Source organism: Hydra vulgaris, chromosome 07 (genome assembly GCF_038396675.1).
Source record: "Hydra vulgaris chromosome 07, alternate assembly HydraT2T_AEP".
Classification (NCBI taxonomy): Eukaryota; Metazoa; Cnidaria; class Hydrozoa; order Anthoathecata; family Hydridae; genus Hydra; species Hydra vulgaris.
Genome location: NC_088926.1, coordinates 26,712,238 through 26,731,835, shown reverse-complemented (window position 1 = coordinate 26,731,835; position 19,598 = coordinate 26,712,238). Strand labels below are relative to the sequence as shown.

The 19,598-nt window shown below is 26.6% G+C and overlaps 1 protein-coding gene across 2 annotated transcripts in view; it reads left to right on the top strand.

The window, feature by feature from the left end:
- The window catches only part of LOC100198041 (ubiquitin-protein ligase E3C), a 51,291-nt gene that overhangs the window by 27,353 nt on the left and 4,340 nt on the right, over positions 1-19,598 (top strand). The window contains exons 9-20 of one of the 2 annotated variants that reach the window (XR_010639646.1): positions 923-1,000; positions 3,123-3,205; positions 4,092-4,192; positions 5,848-6,018; positions 6,141-6,289; positions 6,875-7,029; positions 8,514-8,753; positions 15,372-15,601; positions 16,160-16,441; positions 16,546-16,636; positions 18,142-18,240; positions 18,321-18,429. Coding sequence is in view for 1 of the 2 variants with exons in the window: in XM_065801506.1 (XP_065657578.1) it covers positions 923-1,000; positions 3,123-3,205; positions 4,092-4,192; positions 5,848-6,018; positions 6,141-6,289; positions 6,875-7,029; positions 8,514-8,753; positions 15,372-15,601; positions 16,160-16,441; positions 16,546-16,636; positions 18,142-18,240; positions 18,340-18,429 (1,769 nt within the window). In the remaining variant the exon portion in view is untranslated. The remainder of the gene's footprint in view (positions 1-922; positions 1,001-3,122; positions 3,206-4,091; positions 4,193-5,847; positions 6,019-6,140; positions 6,290-6,874; positions 7,030-8,513; positions 8,754-15,371; positions 15,602-16,159; positions 16,442-16,545; positions 16,637-18,141; positions 18,241-18,320; positions 18,430-19,598) is intronic. The other variant, XM_065801506.1, reaches the window with a different exon arrangement.

Genomic DNA, 19,598 nt, shown 5'->3' with positions numbered 1-19,598 from the left:
TCCAAAGCTAACTCATTAAAAAGTTTTGCTCCTGCAAAATAAATAGAGTTTTTTTTTATCACTTTGAGTTTTATTTTCAGAAGTCTCAACAATACTTCTTGTCTGGTATATTTTTTATGTAAAAAGGTTTTGAAGTTGTTAGTAAAAATTTCATAAAGTTCATTATTTAAACACTTTTTTACAAATAAACATGAGTCTCTTTTGATAATTTTCTCAATTTCCTTAAGATTGTGATGGCTACCAATTATATCTTTTGCTCTTCTGCAAATGAACTTAGTTTGGCTTTGTGTGTTGCTGTAAAATTAAGATTGATTTTGGAATTATATGTTAATATTAGAACAATCATTTGTTGATAAATCTGGAGAGCTGCTTTTGCAGGAAAGAAGATCTTGAATTTATTCAGCAATTTTAAATGACCGCACGCTTTTATTTTACTATCCTTAAAATGATTTTATAAAGAAAGTGTTGAATCTAATTTACATCCTAGGTATTTATATGATTTCACAAAATTAATTATTTCTTGTTTGTAGTTTAAACAAAGTACATTCTTGTTACATTTTTTTGTGAATCCAAATAGTATTGCTTCCCTTTTTACCACATTCAGATTAATTGTTAGTTCATTATCATTAAAGTACTTTGCTATACTGTTTAATTCCGATATTAGACACTCTTGAATAGTTTTGAGACGTTTATGATTATAGTATATGACGGCATCGTCTGCAAGCAATATCATTTTTGCTGATGTAAGACATTCAGGCAAATCATTTATAAAATTTAATATTTAAGGACAATTCTATAATTTTACTATACATGTATATTAATACTTTCAACTAAACAAAGTTTTAACTTTCTGGTAAACATATCTTGTAGTTACCTAAATTATTTTAAATTGAGGTTAAATTAGGTTGATTTTCAAATTTAGGTAATTTAAATTCAAAAGACTTATCATCTATTATTGGTTCTATAAAGTTGATGATCAAGTATTTATGTCGTAAGAAAGGTAAAAAAAATTTTTTTTTAATGTTAACTAACTTTATCAAGGAGGTAATTATTATAAACAAGTGATTGATATGTGTATAGCACTATTGAGTAGTGAATAATACTTTTTGTATTATACAAATAGTGTACTATTCATTAAAAGAATAGTACTGTTTGTTTAACAAATGGTATTAATTGTTAAGCAAATAATACTACTCATTAAACTTTGGTTACAAAGTTTAATGAATATTTGTTAAACTTTGTAAACGAAGTTTAACAAATATTCGCTATTTCACTTCATTTAACTTTGATCGGTTAAGTTAAATGAACTTTGGTGGTGCTTAGGTTAGATAATAATGCTATTTTTGTATTTGTAATAGTACTAATAATAATTGTATTTTTTTTGATAATATTACTATTTGTTTAACAAATAATACTATTTATATACTATTTGCTATTCCACTTTGTTTAACTTTGATTGGTGAAGTTAAATGAACTTGTCAGTACTTAGTTTTGATAATAATTATTGTGTTTTGATAATAATTATTGTGTTTTGGTAATAATTATTGTGTTTTGGTAATAATTATTGTGTTTTGATAATAATTATTGTGTTTTGGTAATAATTATTATGTTTTGGTAATAATTATTGTGTTTTGATAATAATTATTGTGTTTTGGTAATATTTATTGTGTTTTGATAATAATTATTGTGTTTTGGTAATAATTATTGTGTTTTGGTAATAATTATTGTGTTTTGGTAATAATTATTATGTTTTGGTAATAATTATTGTGTTTTTATAGGGTTATTCTACTTCTTTCTAACTGTTGCTAAGGATTTCTTTCTAACAAATGCTAAGGATTTCTTGCTCTTTACTTCTTCTATGTATTCAATTTCTTTATAAATTTGAATTTTTTATGGTTATTTTATATTTCGTATAGAAGGGGAGTTATTCTTTTACTACATTGTTTAAACCTGGTTTACAAGTTTGTTTACTATTGCATTTATGTTAATGAGTTTTACAGCGCAAAGTTACACTGTCTTGCAAAAATAAACTATATTATCAACCAAGGTCTCAATTCTGGCTAATTTTGGCCTTTTTATCAAATTCTAGTAAAAATTTCAATTTGGTTACAACATTGAATTAAGAAGTATTTTGTGTTCAATTTTAACTGCTTTAAAAATTTTCAAAATTTTTCAAAAAATTTTCATCTTTAAATAGGAGAAATGTTCAAAAATTGTCAAAAAAAATCTTGAAAACTTAAAGTTCAAACTTTCTCTGTTTTCGGATTTTCACTAGAAAATTCAAAAAAATCTAAAAAATGATTCTAGAAAATTTGAAATTATAAAATTTTTTTCTTCTGATTTTTAAAACAAAGTTGAGGTGTAAAATAAATAATAAAGCACTATATGTTGGACAACCATCTATTGCACATAAAAGTTACTATATGAATAGTACTATAGACAATTATTTACAGTACATAAAAGTTTTATAATTTTCTATTCTTAATCTTGATTTTAATTTCTATTTTCATAATTTTCATAGTTTATATTTTATACAGGAAATTGAAATCAGGTGGGCCAGAGAAGGTAATAATTGAGTTCAATACACTGTGTAACTGTAAAGGACACTGTAATATCCCTAGAGTAAAGGACACTGTGTAATATCCTTAGAGTAAAGGACACTGTGTAATATCCTTAGAGAATCATCTTCTTTTTCAACATTAAGATGTGCATTGTTAAAGATTAAAAGAAAACTGTACAAAATATATATATACAATTTGCTTTGATGTATGGCAATAAGTCATAGGTTGCAATAGTATGCAAAAATATGCAGTTTCCAGAAAGAATTGACAAGATGTTTGGATAGATTTGTGGTGTTAGATTACATTTTTGATTACAGCGTATCAAACTTCATTTAATAAATTTATAAAAAGTTGATCGTGTGATATTTCATCATAGATTTTTCTTTCTCCTTATTTATATTTTTTTCTCTCAATATAAATATAAATTGAGTATTGTATTTAGAATAAATTTAATTCCTTTTTGTTTTTTTCTCATTTAATTAAAAAAGATAAAAAATTACAATAGAAATTTCAGGAGTGTTTTCTGCTAATTTTTTAATTATATTTCTATTTGAATTAAAGATGAAATTTTGGTCAAAGATGACAGTGATAGTGATTCAAGTAATGACAATGATGGTATGGAAATATCAACAAGTTCATCTACTGTATGTTTGTATATTTTATGTAGAAAGTTTCCTTTTTTACTAATTTGTATTAAAAAGTTTTACTTACATTATTTTTCTTCAACATTTTTAATTTTAAGTGTTTATTATTGTTATATTTAAATTTTTTTACAATACAAATATTTACTAGCATTATAAATAATAAAGTTTTTTCTATATAAATTTTTTTTTTTTTTTTGCTGTGTAAATATATACAATCCGTATGTTACTAACAAGATATATATGTAGCAGAGGCAAGAAGAAGACTAGTATGTCTTCAAGCCCCTTGATGAATTCTGTAAATATAAAGTTGAATTTAAAAATAAGCAATTCCGTTAGCTATATGAAATAAAGAAACGTAAAGTTGGTAAAGTAATAAATAAAACATCAATTACTAAAAAATAACAAGAAGTGCTATTAACTTAAAATTCTTCTAAAAGCACATAATATCTTCTAAAAAGCACCTTTCTTCTAAAAGCACGTAAATATCTAAATTTTTATTTATTGAAAAATCATGAATTAATTTTTTTTTTTTAATATTAAACTTCAGAACACAAAACAAAAGTCTAAGGATCACAAAATAAAAAGAATAACAACATATATTAAACAACGAAAACATAAATATATTTGAAAAGTTACCATGTGCATTTAACTCAAGCTTTTCTAAAATTAATATACTTTTCAATTAATTGATAGATCATTATAGATTAATAGATTAATATGCATAATTTGATTAAAACATTTTTAAAAATGGCTGTGTAACTGTTTTATAAATAGGATTTAAATTTCAGATTTAATTTTCATATTTGTTTTTTGATTTTTTTGAAAATTTTTTTTGTTTGTTTTTATCCATTTTGAAACCAGTTTTAAAAAGTTTATTTTTTTCTAGATCAATGAACAGCATTGTTTTAATTATGTATATGAGCGATGCATGGATATCATGAATGAAAAGCATGTTGTATCATCTTTTTTATATGCACTTGAAGACAGGCAAGTTTTATTCATATAGTAGTTTGTTCTTGGGCATCATCTTAAACCAATGTTGTTTATTATGAAACCATAATTGCCATATTTTTGCCATTTATAGCTAATGTTCGTTTGATGTTTTAATTGAGAGTTTTTTTATAATCATGTATATGAGATGTTATGTATATGGTATGTATTTTATAACATAGGTATGTATTTAGTTGATAATATAACACCTATTTATATAACATAGGTGTTATAATATCAAATGACCTCAAATGGGAAAATCATGTTATCAGTGTTGCAAATAAAACTAATCGAACATAATAGACTGGGAAATGTACAATGTTGATTGACTAAAATTGAAACACTGAAAGGTATCAGTTATTAAATAAGGAGAAAAATATTAGTTTTAATAACGTTACAAGAAAGGAGAAGGGGTGACTTAATAGAAATATTTCAAATATCAAATTCAACTGAATATATTAGATTCAAGGCCTTTGTGATTTTACAGCCACATTTCCAGGAACCGTCACAATAAAAGGCTTCATCAAGAATTTGCAATCAAAAATATGCAGGTTTTACTATTTAATAAACAGAGTGGTAGACAATTGGAATTTCTTATCACAAGATGCAATCAATTCTGCAAGCAAAAACATTTAAAAATGTGTTTTTTAACAAAATTTTGTTAACAAAATTGTGTAGACAAAATCTGAATTTTTGATACCAAATTATATACATGAACTCTTTTTATTAAAAAAATCTTACATTTAAAGGCTGTTATAGTCAAAATACTTTGCAGTTTTGACTCACTAAATAGTTTGGTTCACTTAAATAGTTTGTGAATCATTTTTTTAATTATGTTATATTATATAACATTTTAATGAATATATTGGTTATGTCTGATATATGTCACAAAACTAATTGGAAAAAATAAAGCAGAAGCAGAAAAAGTTACTAATTGGAAGTGTCTTGATTTTAAAATAAAACTGATTTCCTTTTTCAAAAATAAAAGATTTCAAAATAATTGCAAATATATAAAAAGCTAGTTGATTATTGGGTGTTTATGGTGCCCTTGAGCTTAGAAAGTAGTCAGTAAGAAAAGTAGAAAGTATCATGCTTTTTATAGTAGCTCTTATCAGATATTTAATTTGTTTAAGAGAGTTGTATATATTATAAACATAAAAGGTGACAGGTAGTTCTAGGCAATAAAAAAAAACTACAAAAATGAAACATCAAAAACTGTAAAACACCAAAAACTGTAACATCTGTTGAGCAAAATACATGTCTGGTGCACTGTTTTATATAATAGAGATGGTAAGTTACATGTTTGAACATTTTTTCGTTTAAATACGCTATTTTAAACATTACATAGTACCAGAATTAAATTTGTGTTTAACTTAAAAAAAGCAATTTAGTTGGTTAATTCCCATGAATTTAACTGGCAATGTTTCAGATCACTGGCAATGATCACTATTCATATACTGAAGTTTGCCAAAAAATATTATTAAATTTTTTTTTTTGTTACTATTAGAGAATATTTTAGTACCATGTTGACTTCAATCTGCAGTGGTAGATATATGTAGTAATTTTAGCTTTGAATATATTGATTTATTTACATAGAATGATTTATTTATTCGTATTTATTATTTATAATTTTTTTACTTATACTATTTTAGATTCTTATCTGGATATGTTGTTGATGATTTATGCTATATTGCATTTCATTTTTTGTTTAAACTTCATATCCAAGTTCATAAATCTAGATTTCTAAACAGTCTAGCATTTTGTAAACAGTTTTTGCGTCTTTGCTGGAGTCATTTGCTGCGTCCTATAACTTCCATTACTGGGTAAGTAGTTCTAGTAACAGTTCAATTACCTAATTATGTTAATAAAAATGTTAAATATGTTTTATGACTAACTTGTTTTTTTTTGAAACAAAAGATTTTTATTTTTAACTTTGAATTAATAGAAAACAAACTCAGCTAATTTTTCACTTGTCAGTGAGTAGCAGTACAGTTCATGTAAAAGAATCATTGCGACTATTAACAGTCTTCAGTTCTTTATTCAAATATGCACTTTTTTCTATATATGACTTTGACTTCTATTCTACAAATGTTGGTATGTAAATATTACTATAAGTTTTTATTTTAAAATTGCATGTTAAATGATATCTGCAACTCACAAAAAAGTTGTAATTGTATTGTTGTCAGCTAAAGAAATGTTTCATCAAAATAGATTATTTTTAATTAAGCTAATATACATAGATAGTAAATAAATTAAAAAGTAAAAATTTTACAATCTGCAGTCACAATGCAAACTGAGAAAAATATAAAACAAAAACAATTTCATGTAGTTGATGTTGCTTTATTTGTAGCTCTGTTTTGTAACATTTATTGTGTGTGTTTTGTACTCATTGGTTTGTTTTGAAAACACTCATTGTGCGTTTTGTACTCATTGCTTTGTTCTGAAAACACTCATCGTGTGTTTTGTACTGATTGCTTTGTTTTGTAACACTCACTGTGTGTTTTGTATTCATTGTACAAAATTACGATCAGTTCAATTTTAATTCAGCCAAAAATAATAGGGTTGAAGCTTTTTGTCGAAAGAGCTTTAAATTTTATATCAGATTTTTAAAAATTTTTATTTTTATTTTATGTATTGCCCTAATAGTAACAACTTTTTAAAACAAGTTTTTTTTTTTAGATGCCTGTCAATCTTTAATGCCATTTTCTTTGGCAGAGGTGGTGGAAATGTCAACTATTGTCAGAGACTCAATTTTAGGGTTGATCATGCTGATGTATCCTGAAAGTAAAACAGTTGAAGCTAAATTTTATTCCAAATGTGTATTTTGTTGTCAGGTAATATTTTTTACCCAGGTTTTTAACACTACTTAAATTATTTGATGGCAAACATTAGGCTTTTCTTTCCAATTAAACATGCCCAACAATGTCCTGGCTGCTGTATACAACCATATACATAGCACGGAAATTAAGGGTATATTTTTATTTAAGGTTATGGTAGAAAAACGGTCTTAATTTTGAAAGAAATCTGTTTAATGATATAACATATAAATTTTAATCCTAGAGTTTAGTTTTTATTCCAGCTGATGAAATATCTTGCAGAATTGTTTGCAAGTAGTAATAAAGTATAAAAATACATTTTCCAAAAATCTTTTGTGAGTATTTTTTCAAGCTACTTTTTTTGAGTGCAATGTTTCCATATTAACATTTCGATAAGAGATCTTTTAAAATTGCTTTTCTCATTATATAAACATTATTTCTCAGTATATAAACACTTATATAAAAGGTATTTATCAGATAGTATTTATGAAAGAATTAAGTCAGATATGACAACACAAGTTGTCTGTAGCTCCATAAATGCTTATCAAGCTTAATTAATAATTGTTAAACTGATTATGGAAATAAAAATAATGAGTTTTTACACATATACAAGTTTTTTTGTGTAAACTTTTTATGAATTTGTTACATATATCAAGTTTTTTATGCAAACAAAGATACAGATATGAAAAAAATAAAAAAGTTAATATTCTAAATTCGCAAACCACTAATAACTTTTGATCAACCTTAGTTAACCATTATTGTTGTTAAATATTTTAAACAAAATTTTTTTTATTCTTTAAAGAAAAATGTGTTATGCCTACAGGAAAATTTTAAATAATTACACATGGGAATCAAGGATATTTATTAAATTAAAACTTGAGATTTTTACTGATTGTAAGTTGTTAAACTTAGTAAAATATGATAATGGGAGAGAATTCCGAGATTAATGTTTGAAAAAAAATCAAAATACAAAAAAAATTTTAATCATAAAGTACATTAAATGGGTGCGAATAAGCTGAATTATGAGTTATGAGCAAGATTGAGTTTTGTTTAATAGAACAAGTAATGTTTGCTCTTTTCAGCTGTGATCACATTAGTATTTGTATATAAGACAAAGAGTGCAACCTATGATGATGGAATGAAATTTCAAGATTTTTTCAATTTTTGATTTTACAAGCCTCATTAAAGAAACTAATACAAGTTGAAAAAAATTGATGTAAAAGATTATTAAGGAACAATAAAAATTTTAGCTGCCAAATTTAAAAATGTTTCACCTTCTTATACTTTTAATTTATATTCCACCTTCCAATGTTTCAATTTTTTTTACTTTTCTTCAAATTAAGCAGATGTTTTTTATGCAGAATACATATAAATATGTATCTTTTAAAATTAAATTTTTTGCATTAAAAAACCACAAACCAAATCGGAGATTTGGTTTACACTTTGTACGTTTTCTGTAAAAAGTTTTTAAAATAATTTTTAATAAACTTATAATTTTACAGATGGCAACAGCTTTTATTAAACATCTCTACGCTCGAGACTGTCGTCATCAATTCTGTCCAGAAAAACATTGGTTATCAGATCGTGCTGCAATTAGTCAAGAAAATTTAAACGTGAGTTCTTTTTTGGAAGAGCAAACAACAGAAGAAGTATCAAAACCTGGACTCTCATTGCTTAATTTAAGAAATTTGGCAGTGCTCAAGTACATACCGTTTGCTGTTCCTTTTTTGCAACGTGTTAGGGTAGTTAGATTTTATATACTTACAGATGATTAATAAATAAATAGCAAATTTTTATTTAATAAATGTTTAATAAAAGTATATATTATTTTAATAAATATATGCTTATATAATATATAAGGTAGTTAGTATATTATTGTTTAGTAGCGGGCAGGTTCAATTTATACTATTGTTGAGTTATGCAGAGTGTTAAAAAATATATAAACACTTAAAAAAAATCACATTTTTTATGTATGGTAAAATTATAACAAAAGTTTAATTAATCGCAAGATATCATCAAGGTTTTGGAAAAAAATTTTTTTTTTAGCATAGAAGTTTTGAAATGTAGTGAAAAAGCAAAAAAATTAAATGTAAATTAAACTAAAAAGTAAATTCACTAAATTTTATGAAAGTTAGTATCAAGTCTATTTTGGCCATCAATCAAAACCATCATCAGCCAAAATAGACTTGATACTAATTTTCCTTAAGTAGGTAAATAATTGCTAAGTTGACCAAATTTTGAGTCCCTTATGTTGTTATATTATCCTATGCACTCGTTATAGCATATTGGATAATATAACATAATCCACTAGTTTCAAGTTGTTTAGGTGTCTAAATGCTTGTTTTCTGTCCAAAAATTTTTCTTAGCAGTTTGTTTTGGGTCAATATTCTGCTAGAATATGGAATCATTTTCCTTTCTCAATTTTTTTAAGTAGATTGTTGCAAATTTTAGAGGGTATCACAATACAAAGAACATACATTTTTTCAATTATAGCGCCAATTTACCCTCTCCTTTTAATTTTTAATAACCCATATCATCAAGTTTCTTACCGCATGTTTAATAATACCTTGTAAAAAATAAAAAACTTTGATATTTGTAAAATATTGTAGCTTTTTATTAGACTTTCTGAAATCCACCGGATGAGACAAGATTGTATTTTGTCTTATGACCACAAAACTTTTCCTCCATACAATATAGACATTTTTATGTATTTCTTTGCCATAGTTCCGATCATATCATATTTCTTTATGATTTATGTCACTATGTTAAAATGGATTCCAGTTTTTTATTAGATCTGATCTGATGTAATTGATTTCATAGTCATAGTCATAGCCTTTTTATGATGTCATTTTGCTGAAAAACTATATTTTAATATATTTCTAGAACAAAAACTATATTTTAATATATTTCTAGAACAAAAAACTATATTTTAATATATTTCTTTTTAGAAAAAAAAAATGTTTATACATTTAAAAAATAATTTATATAACACTTTTTAGTAATTTACATAAAATTTGTTTATTCATTAAACAATCATTAGAAGTAATTTGTAAAAGCCTAACTTCAATAAAACGTATATGTATACAAATACATACATATATATATATATATATATATATATATATATATATATATATATATATATATAAGTATTTGTATATGTGTAGATTAGTTCTTAACCTTAGGTTATTAGTTTTAACAATGTATGTTGTTTTTCCATCACATCCATTACATGATAGAAAATAAATAGAATTTTTTGAATTACATGATATTGAAGTTTTAATGTACCATACTTTACCAGATGATGTGGTAAAATGGTTAACAAATTGAAGATACATTGTACATAACTTACAACGTATTGATACGCATTTTAAAACCTTGCATTCATCGTTAATATCTGGTTTCTTATTAAAACTTGATATACTAATGTGTCTTAAAATATTTTTTGGTTGGCGTTGTGATAATACAATAGAAGTGTTTTCAAAAACTGATTTTAATTTATTGTCCAAAACAGATAGTTTCAAAATACCATATAGAGTAGTTAACAAATTTTCAAAATTAATATGCAAAATTTGTAGTTACAAAAGGTATAGTTTTGTTCTTTTCTTTTTTTTTGAGGTGCTGTTCCCTGTAGTCGAGCTTTAAAAATTCCATTATTAATGATTTTCACTGGGTAATTGCATCGAACTATAAATTGTTTTAGTTGTTGAAGTCAGATTTCCGTTTTTATTGGATTAAATACAAAACAAATGATCCATTTAATTATAGTAGTAATAAATTAAGTAAATATATATATAGTAGTAGTAGTAGTAGATGCTGTAGCCACCCGAAGACGACGAGTGTGTGTATTAATAACACACTTAGACAGCCGTGTCAGTATTAATTTTATTTAAAAGGAGCCAATTGTCTAATTGTGCTTTAAAACTGCTTACTGATTTTGCATTAACTACATCTTTAGGTAGTTTATTCCATGGTTTTGTTATTCTGTTAGTAAAGAATGAGTGTCTTAAGTTGCACTTTGTTTTTTCGCGTTCAAACCTGACACCGTTTCCTCTAGATAATTAAAAATCATTAGGCTTGAAACCGTTTAAAAAGTCCACATTTTCAATCTTATTTAATAACTTATAAGTCTGGATCAAATCTCCACGAAGTCTGCGTTCACATAATGGGCTGAGGCCAAGAATCTCCAGTCTTTCCTCGTATTTCATTTTTGCCAGAGTCTTGTAGCCCTTCGTTGAACTTTCTCGAGCAGTTCTATTTCTCCTTTAAGCTGAGGGGACCACACTGGAACCGCAAATTCAATTATTGGGCGAACAAACGTCACGTATAAGACTTTAAGAGTCTGCACATCCGGTTTCACAAATGTGTTTTTAATCATTCCCAGCATTTTATTTGCCTTCGAGCTGCAAGATATAATTTGCTGTCTCCATTTCATGTTTGCTGAGAATAATACGCCTAGATCTTTTTGAATAGTAGTTTGTCCTAGGACAACAGTATCCATAGAATAATCGTGTTTTGGATTGTTACTTCCATAATGCATTATTTCGCATTTTTCTTTATTGAATTTCACTAACCATTCTTTAGACCAGTCCCAAGCACTGTTTATATCTCGTTGAAGACTGTTTATTTTCTCTATTGAGTTCACATCGATCATTATTTTGGTGTCATCTGCATAGAGCTTGGCTACATTTTGTATTCTATCCGGCAGGTCATTTATGAACAAAACAAACAATATCGGGCCAATTACCGATCCCTGCCGAACTCCGCTGTAGATATCGCGCCAGCTCGAAACAGTATCACCGTTGACTACGCGTTGCTTTCTATCTTTTAAAAATTCCTCTAACCACTTTAGCAGCTTTCCTGTAATTCCATACGCTTTTAATTTTAAAACGAGTCTTTTGTGCGGCACTGTGTCGAAAGCTTTCGCAAAGTCTAAATAAACCACATCTACCGGACGATTCATTGGGATATTTTCTGTTAAATAATCCACAGTTATATGAGATTTGTCGTGGATGATCTAGATTTAACAAATGTTGACACCTCGATAAAAATTTATTGTTCGTAAAATGTGCCAAAAGTGAGTCTTTTATTATGCTCTCCAGAATTTTACACGGCACAGAAGTCAGTGATACTGGTCGATAATTATTCGCTTCTAGCTTACTGCCTTTGTTCTTAAAGATTGGGGTAATGTTCGCAAATTTCCATTGCTTAGGTAGTTCGCTCTTATCAATCGAAGACATAAGTATCAATGTGATTGGCATTGCTAGTCCTTCAGCGCAATTTTTTAAAATGATAGTACTCAATTGATCAACTCCACATGATTTCTCAATGGATAATTTGCTTAATCTTGTTACTACGTCACTGTAATTAATTGCACTCTCGTCAAAATCTAAATATTTACCCCCACATCTCGATCCGAATTCTGGTAATACTTGGTCGCCCTCTCTAGTGAAAGTATTTGTAACATTTCCTTCGACGTTTTTTATCGCTTTAATTGAGCTCTTTACATTTTGTTGATCGTTCACATATTTAAATAGTATCTTCTTGTTTCTAATCGATTTGTAGACCAGTTCGCGTTCGCATTTTTTTCTGGCTTTTCTCGTTTCAATTTTAACTGTTTTACACAATGCTTTGTATTCGTTTACCATTTTTTTGTTTTTCCAATTTGTGCAACAGTTTAAATGTCTCATTCGTCTTTTGTTCTTCACAAGTTCTTTTAGTTCATTGTCAATCCGAAAATTTCTTTTACGAGTCTTGTTTTTCGAGCTGTGACACGGTATATATTTTTGACAAGCTTCATTAACATAAAAAATGAGCGTGTCGCACATCTCCTGGACATTAATTGCATCAAAAATGTTTACCCAGTCTGTATTTGTAAAAAATTTGTTCATTCCTGCGAAGTCAGCTTTTTTTAAAATATATTTCCGATTGCTAGCTACAGTTTTTGTCTCATGGTGATTGAGTGCATATTTAAAGCAAATTACAAGATGTCCTTTGCTTATATTCCCTAATACCGCATTTATCTCAACTTGAAATAATCTTTGTTCGTTTACTGTGAACAGTAAATCCAATGTATTCTCGTACGTTGATTCGTTTAGTTGAAAAGTAGGTATCGCGACGTGCTGAATTAGAAATTCGTTGTTTATTATTTCCGAGAAATGATGTTCTATCGAGTGTTCACTGGAATTTATTGCATGAACTGCTCCATCTGACCATTCAATTTTCGGAAAATTAAAGTCACCCATTATTAAAAGATCTTTAAAACCCCGTTTGTCCACATATTCTCTTGCAGTTCTGAAAACATTTCTGAACAGTTCCATATCTACCACATCGTTTGGTCGGTATATGCATCCTACCAAATATTTGTCGTTCCCGAAAACTAGTACAGTCCAGATTTGTTCTAAGTCAGTCGTCAATAGCCATTTTTCATTTACTTCATAAGACGTTATTTCGCTATTCACGTAAATACAAACTCCTCCGCCCACGCGGCCATCTTTTCTGTCGCTACGATATAAGTAAAAATTTTCCACACACGTAATTGAAGTTTCACTAAACCATGTTTTCGTTACTCCGATTATGTTTGGTTCATTCAGGTGACACAATACTTTAAATTCCTCAAACTTGTTGTTTAGTGAAGTGGCGTTCAAATATATACACGATAAATACGATAAATTTTCGCCTTTTTTCGCTTTTATTTTTTTTTCTCTATAGTTGTTTTTTAAATCGCACAATCTCGTTTCCACGAATCGCATATCGAAAGGGCGAGTTGGCGTCAAGCTTCGAATTTAAGTCGTTTCGTTTCTTCCTCAACTCAAAGTCCTGTAGTCTCTCGGCCTCTGTCAAGTCTGGGCATATATAGACCTCTTTAAAATCTTGCTTTTCTCTTAGCTTTTTTGACGCGAGTAAGAGAGGATTTCTTTCGCCTTAGGATAACTCGAGTAGAATCGGGCCTGGTTTGGCAGCGTTTTTTCATTTGAATCTCCTTAAATGTATCGGTTTAACATTTTCTTTTCCTATTGTTTTTAGTAAGTCCTCAATTGCTTTCTTGTCTTCTTCAATTTTATCTTTGCTTTCAGTTTTGCTCGACTCTTTAATTCCATATATAATGATGTTCTTTTCGCGTTTCTTTCGCTCCTCCTGCTCATTAATTGCTGCGTTAACCACAACTAGTTGTTCTTTCGGTTTTTTTGCGTTTTGCGACACCACATTAACCCAATCATTTCCAATCATTTCCAATCATTTCCAAGTCACAGCATTTGTTGTTTTGTCCTCCAGCGTTTTAACTCTTTTCTCTAATTCCACAATTTGATTATCTTTCACAACAATCGCTGTTTCAAGAACAGATATTCTCTTGATTAGCGCTTCTCTTTCCGTCTTGGTTACCATTTTTTGTAGTGACGGTATCCAAGCAGCCAATTTTATTTTTTTTTTTTACGATATTTGTTGTTAATTGAGATAAGATTTAAATTGTCCCTCGGGAGTATATACTTCAGAGTTGATACGGTTGGTTGAATATATTAATATGTGATATTAGATTAAATAAAGCTAAGTTGAAACTAAATTTATAAGTTGAGTTTACCAGTTCTGTTAAAAATCACAGCGTGAAAGCAGAAAAGTATACCAAAACCAGTAGACCAGTATTAGTAACCGATAAATCTGCTCCAAACGGTGAAAACAATATACAAAGTATTTTGTATACATATACCAAAAAACTGAATAACTTTATTAAGCTCCAATAACACGTCCGATCTCATTAATTACTTATTAACATATATTAATATATATATATATATATATATATATATATATATATATATATATATATATAATTACTACGGATATAAATAATTATTATTTTAAATTTAATTGCACAAAAGCTATGGTTTTTTAACTGGAATTAAAAAAAGTACATTTTTAAAAGTTTTTAATAAAAATAAAAATTTTAAAATTTATTTTTAATAAAACAATTATTATTTTTGAAATTTATATATTATTTTGCTTCTTTTGAGTACCAGGTTAATCTACTTTTAAGGAACTTTTTTTTTTTAATTTTAGGACTCCATTGAAAAGTAAACTTAATTGAGCTGTTACTAAATATTGGAGTAATGCTTTGAAACTTTAATAATTTACTTTTTTTTATCAAGTAACAACATTTAAACATCTAGCCACTTAATTATTAAAAAATATTTTTTTTGAACTGGTCTAATGTATGTGTGTATATATATATATATATATATATATATATATATATATATATATATATATATATATATATATATATATATATATATATATATATATATATATATAATTACTACAGATATAAATAATACATATATTTATTTATTTAATTACTACAGATCTTTCAGCGTATTTTGTCTGAAGATAAGAAAGAGAGTCAAAATATATTTCAAAATGTTTTACCATCGCATAGTATCAACATTACAGTAAACAGAAAATATCTATATCAAGATGCCTATGACCAACTCTCACAGGATCGAGCAGATGATATAAAAAAAGTTATCAGAATACATATGATTAATGCACAAGGGTTGGATGAAGCAGGTATAGATGGAGGTGGTGTTTTTCGGTGAGTAATAAATCAAAAGAAATTAAGTAACTTATTTAGACTGCTTATAAAACTTTACATAATTAAACCAAGTTATTTTCAAAAAAATAAACATTATCTTTTTTTATTTATTGTATAACATTTTCGCTGCATCAAGTTCAATGACCCATTATAGTCAAGAAGACCACATTTTTAACATTAATTTCAATTAATAGAAAATGGTTTAATAATGTAAAGTTTTATAGGCAGTCTAAATAAGTTACTTTGATAATTTGTCATTAACATTATAGTGTCAGTATATTGGTGTTGCTCTTAGTAACATTATATAAGTTATATTCATACACTTTGTGTAATATATGTTATTAATAGATTTATAGTTATATTTTAATATAATTTCTAATTGTATTGTGACATGAGCTCATAATTTAAATAAAACTTGTTATTTATTTATTTTTATTTTTTTTACAGTCACTAAAGGTTTTAACTACAATAATAAATAAAAATGGTGATTACGTCTTTGTATATGGCACTGATTCAATTTTTTATTTCTTTATTTAATAATTAAGATATTCATCTTAGAGAATTTATGTCACAACTTCTTCGCAGTGGTTTTGATCCAAGCATCGGCTTTTTTAAAACAACTTCACAGCAACTTCTCTATCCTAACCCTGACATTAGTCTTATTTATCCAGATTATTTAAAGCATTTACATTTTCTTGGGCGAATGTTGGGAAAAGTTATATATGAATCTATGATGGTGGAATTACCTTTAGCTGATTTTTTTTTATGTAAGTTATTAAATAAAGGTGGTTCTGATGTTGACATTCACCATCTGGAATCATTAGACCCGGAATTATACAAGTATGTTGGTTGCACAATAATGTTTTATAAGTTTTAATAAAAAACATTTTTAATTTTATAGAATTTAAATAAAATTTTAAAGAGCTTTGTAAATCTTATTTTAGAAATTTATTATATTTAAAAAATTATAAAGAAGATGTTGAAGAACTCTCATTAAGTTTTACTGTAGCAAACAATGAATATGGAGAAACAAAAGTAAGATTTTTAAATATTCTGTATCGTTTTTGTTGGTTATTAAATTACAAAATATTGCTCTATTGCTTAGGAAATATAAGTTATGAAAAAAAGAAAAATTTTTTCGAAATTTAATTATCAATGTTTTATTATAGTAATAAGTAATTCACAATTTTTTATAATAAGAATTATTACTTTCATTATTAATTCTGTTTAATATTAAAAGTATTATTATATTACTTTTGACCATTAACATAATTTTAATTGACTTAACAGCACAACAAAAATCATTAATTGAAAAATTAATTAAAAATTTCTAATGTTGTGTATACTCTTTTGAAAGTAATTAATAAATAGTTTTACTAATTGCTTTCAAAAGAGTGTTCATGATACTGAAACTAAAAATATTAGACACTTATTAACGCTGCCAAAATTTGAACATGAAACTGGGAAAAAATTCTTTTACTTCTCTAGAACCAAACAATTTTTCATTTGCAATCGATTAGCAAAAGATTATTATCACATTAAATTTAAGAAGTCATTTTAATAGTTTATATGCTTACCCATAATTGTATATTTTTATTTTTAATGCTGTACATTACACATGTTAATAACAAAATATTTTATAGTTTTTACGAACAATTGTTTTATTACTTCAAGTTGCATAGTTTTATAAAGTGTAAATATACTGTGTGAATATTCTTTGTGTGAATATCAATAATAATGTGCCTCCTCCTCTTGGGAATTGAATAATAATATCATATTTTGATACGCAGAATATAATTATATTTTTCAAGAGTTTTTAAAAAAGTAAAAATTAAAAGTTTTATCTTATTCCAATATGGAACTGAGATATCTGGAGTTAAAGTTTTGAACACAACTATAGATATTTTTCTACCGCTAAGATTTTCTACTGCAAATATATTTATGGACCAATATTGTAATTAAAATAGCATTATAAAATTATATTCCTTTATCACCTCTTTATGTATTGTAGCTGAATTGATGCATAACAACTCATTCATCCATTGTGAAAATGGTATTTAAGCACATTTTTGTGTGGCATTATTTAGTTCATGTAAAACAGTGTTACTTAAAACCTTTATCTGTGTAAAAAGTGGAATATTATTATTTTACAACATAGTGCCTTCATCCACTTTATGTCTGCAGAGGTTTCTTTGTTGTTTTTTTTCATCTGTTAATACATATTGAGTGCTTAACAGTTATTTATATATATTTAAACATTTATTTAACATATTGCTAACATGTTTTAACATGTTAACACCTTGTGTTAGGACTTGTTAAGCATTAACAATTGTTAAGTTTAACACAAAGTGTTAGCATGTTAACACATGCTAACACTTTGTGTTAAATAATATGCTATTAAGCATTAACAATGCTCAAGACTTGTGATTTGCAGTTAAAGAGTTGAGAGAGAGAGAGAGTTGTAGCCACAGTTAAAACACCTTAATAATAGATTTTTGTTTATTTTAGTTTTATAATACTTATTGTAATTTTTTTTAAAGGTTCTTGAGTTAAAGCCAGGTGGAAAAGATATATCTGTTACTAATTCTAATAAAATTGAATACATTCACCTTATGGCTGATTACAGATTGAATAAGCAAGTCAGTAAAATCATACTTGATTTCAATTTAGTTTTGCTTTTTATTATAATTCTTATTTGTAAATTATTCTTAAAAATAAGTGTTTTAAATCTGATTAAGATACGATCGCACTGCAATGCTTTTCGCTCTGGTTTGTCCGATGTTATAAATATAGAATGGCTTCAGATGTTTGATCAAAGAGAACTGCAGGTGCAATGTTTTTTTTTTTTTTTGTAATTATTTTAAAAACGTATTTTCTTGGTAACATGCACAGTGTTTTATATTCAATCTTAACATTTTGCACTAGCATCCATAAAGGCTTAAGTGTCAGAGAAATCAATGACAATGCCTACAATACATTAGAATTCTCTTAACTGTTTCATGCTATAATTTAACTTTTCAATCTAAAACAAAATTTTATTTAATTTTTGAATGATTTTCGATTTTTGAAATTTAAATTCATTTTTAATGATTTTATAGTTGTGAATTCGGGTGATGCTGTAGTAACTTTTTTCAGAAAATAATATATGAAATTTTTTCTAAATCATGGATATTTATATTCTAAACACAACTTAGTAAAAAATAACTAAATGATTTAAAGTTTTATAAGGTCAAACAAAAAGGTTACATTTTGGAAATAAAACAAAAAGATTATATTTTTGGTTTTTTAAAAACTGATTTAATTTAAACTATAAATTTATAAAGTTTAATTATTCTTAATTAGACATTTTAATAGACATTTCAGGCACAAAAAGTCTCTTTAGAACATTATCATTGGATGTCATGCATCTTAATGTGGCTTCTTTCAGGTTTGTCCAATAGGGTTCTTTCCTCAATTTGAACCATGTGTGCCACCTGGAACAGCTAATAAATTTCTATTTCTTCAATGATGGTATTTTATTAGAAAGTATCTTAGTAAGATGTAAATTGTTCTGGTGTTCAATCTTGCTTAGTGAGAACATGGTAGTTTGTTTGGTAGCTCCACCTTGGGTAAATGTTGGTATCCAAGTAGTGCCTAAAGGCAATACATAACCTGGGACAAAAACAATACAATGCATATACAACCCATACATATCATTTGTATTGAAAAATAATTTGTTAAACTGTCAAAAAAATTAAAGAATAGCATATAATCATCTCTCCAGGTTTTTACAATTAGTGGCAGACAAGACATATATGCAGAACATTTCATTATTCTTTTAGTTGTGGATACTTTCTTTTAGTTTCCTTATAAGCTTAAAATCAGTTAAAACAGGCGATTTTGTTGGCATTGGCTAGTAAAAAATTACCATTTTTTTAAAGACAAGGTTTAAAATGTGTGCATTGCGCCCATAATAAGGAATAGGTCTTTTAAATAGCTTAGAACTTAAAATCTCTAT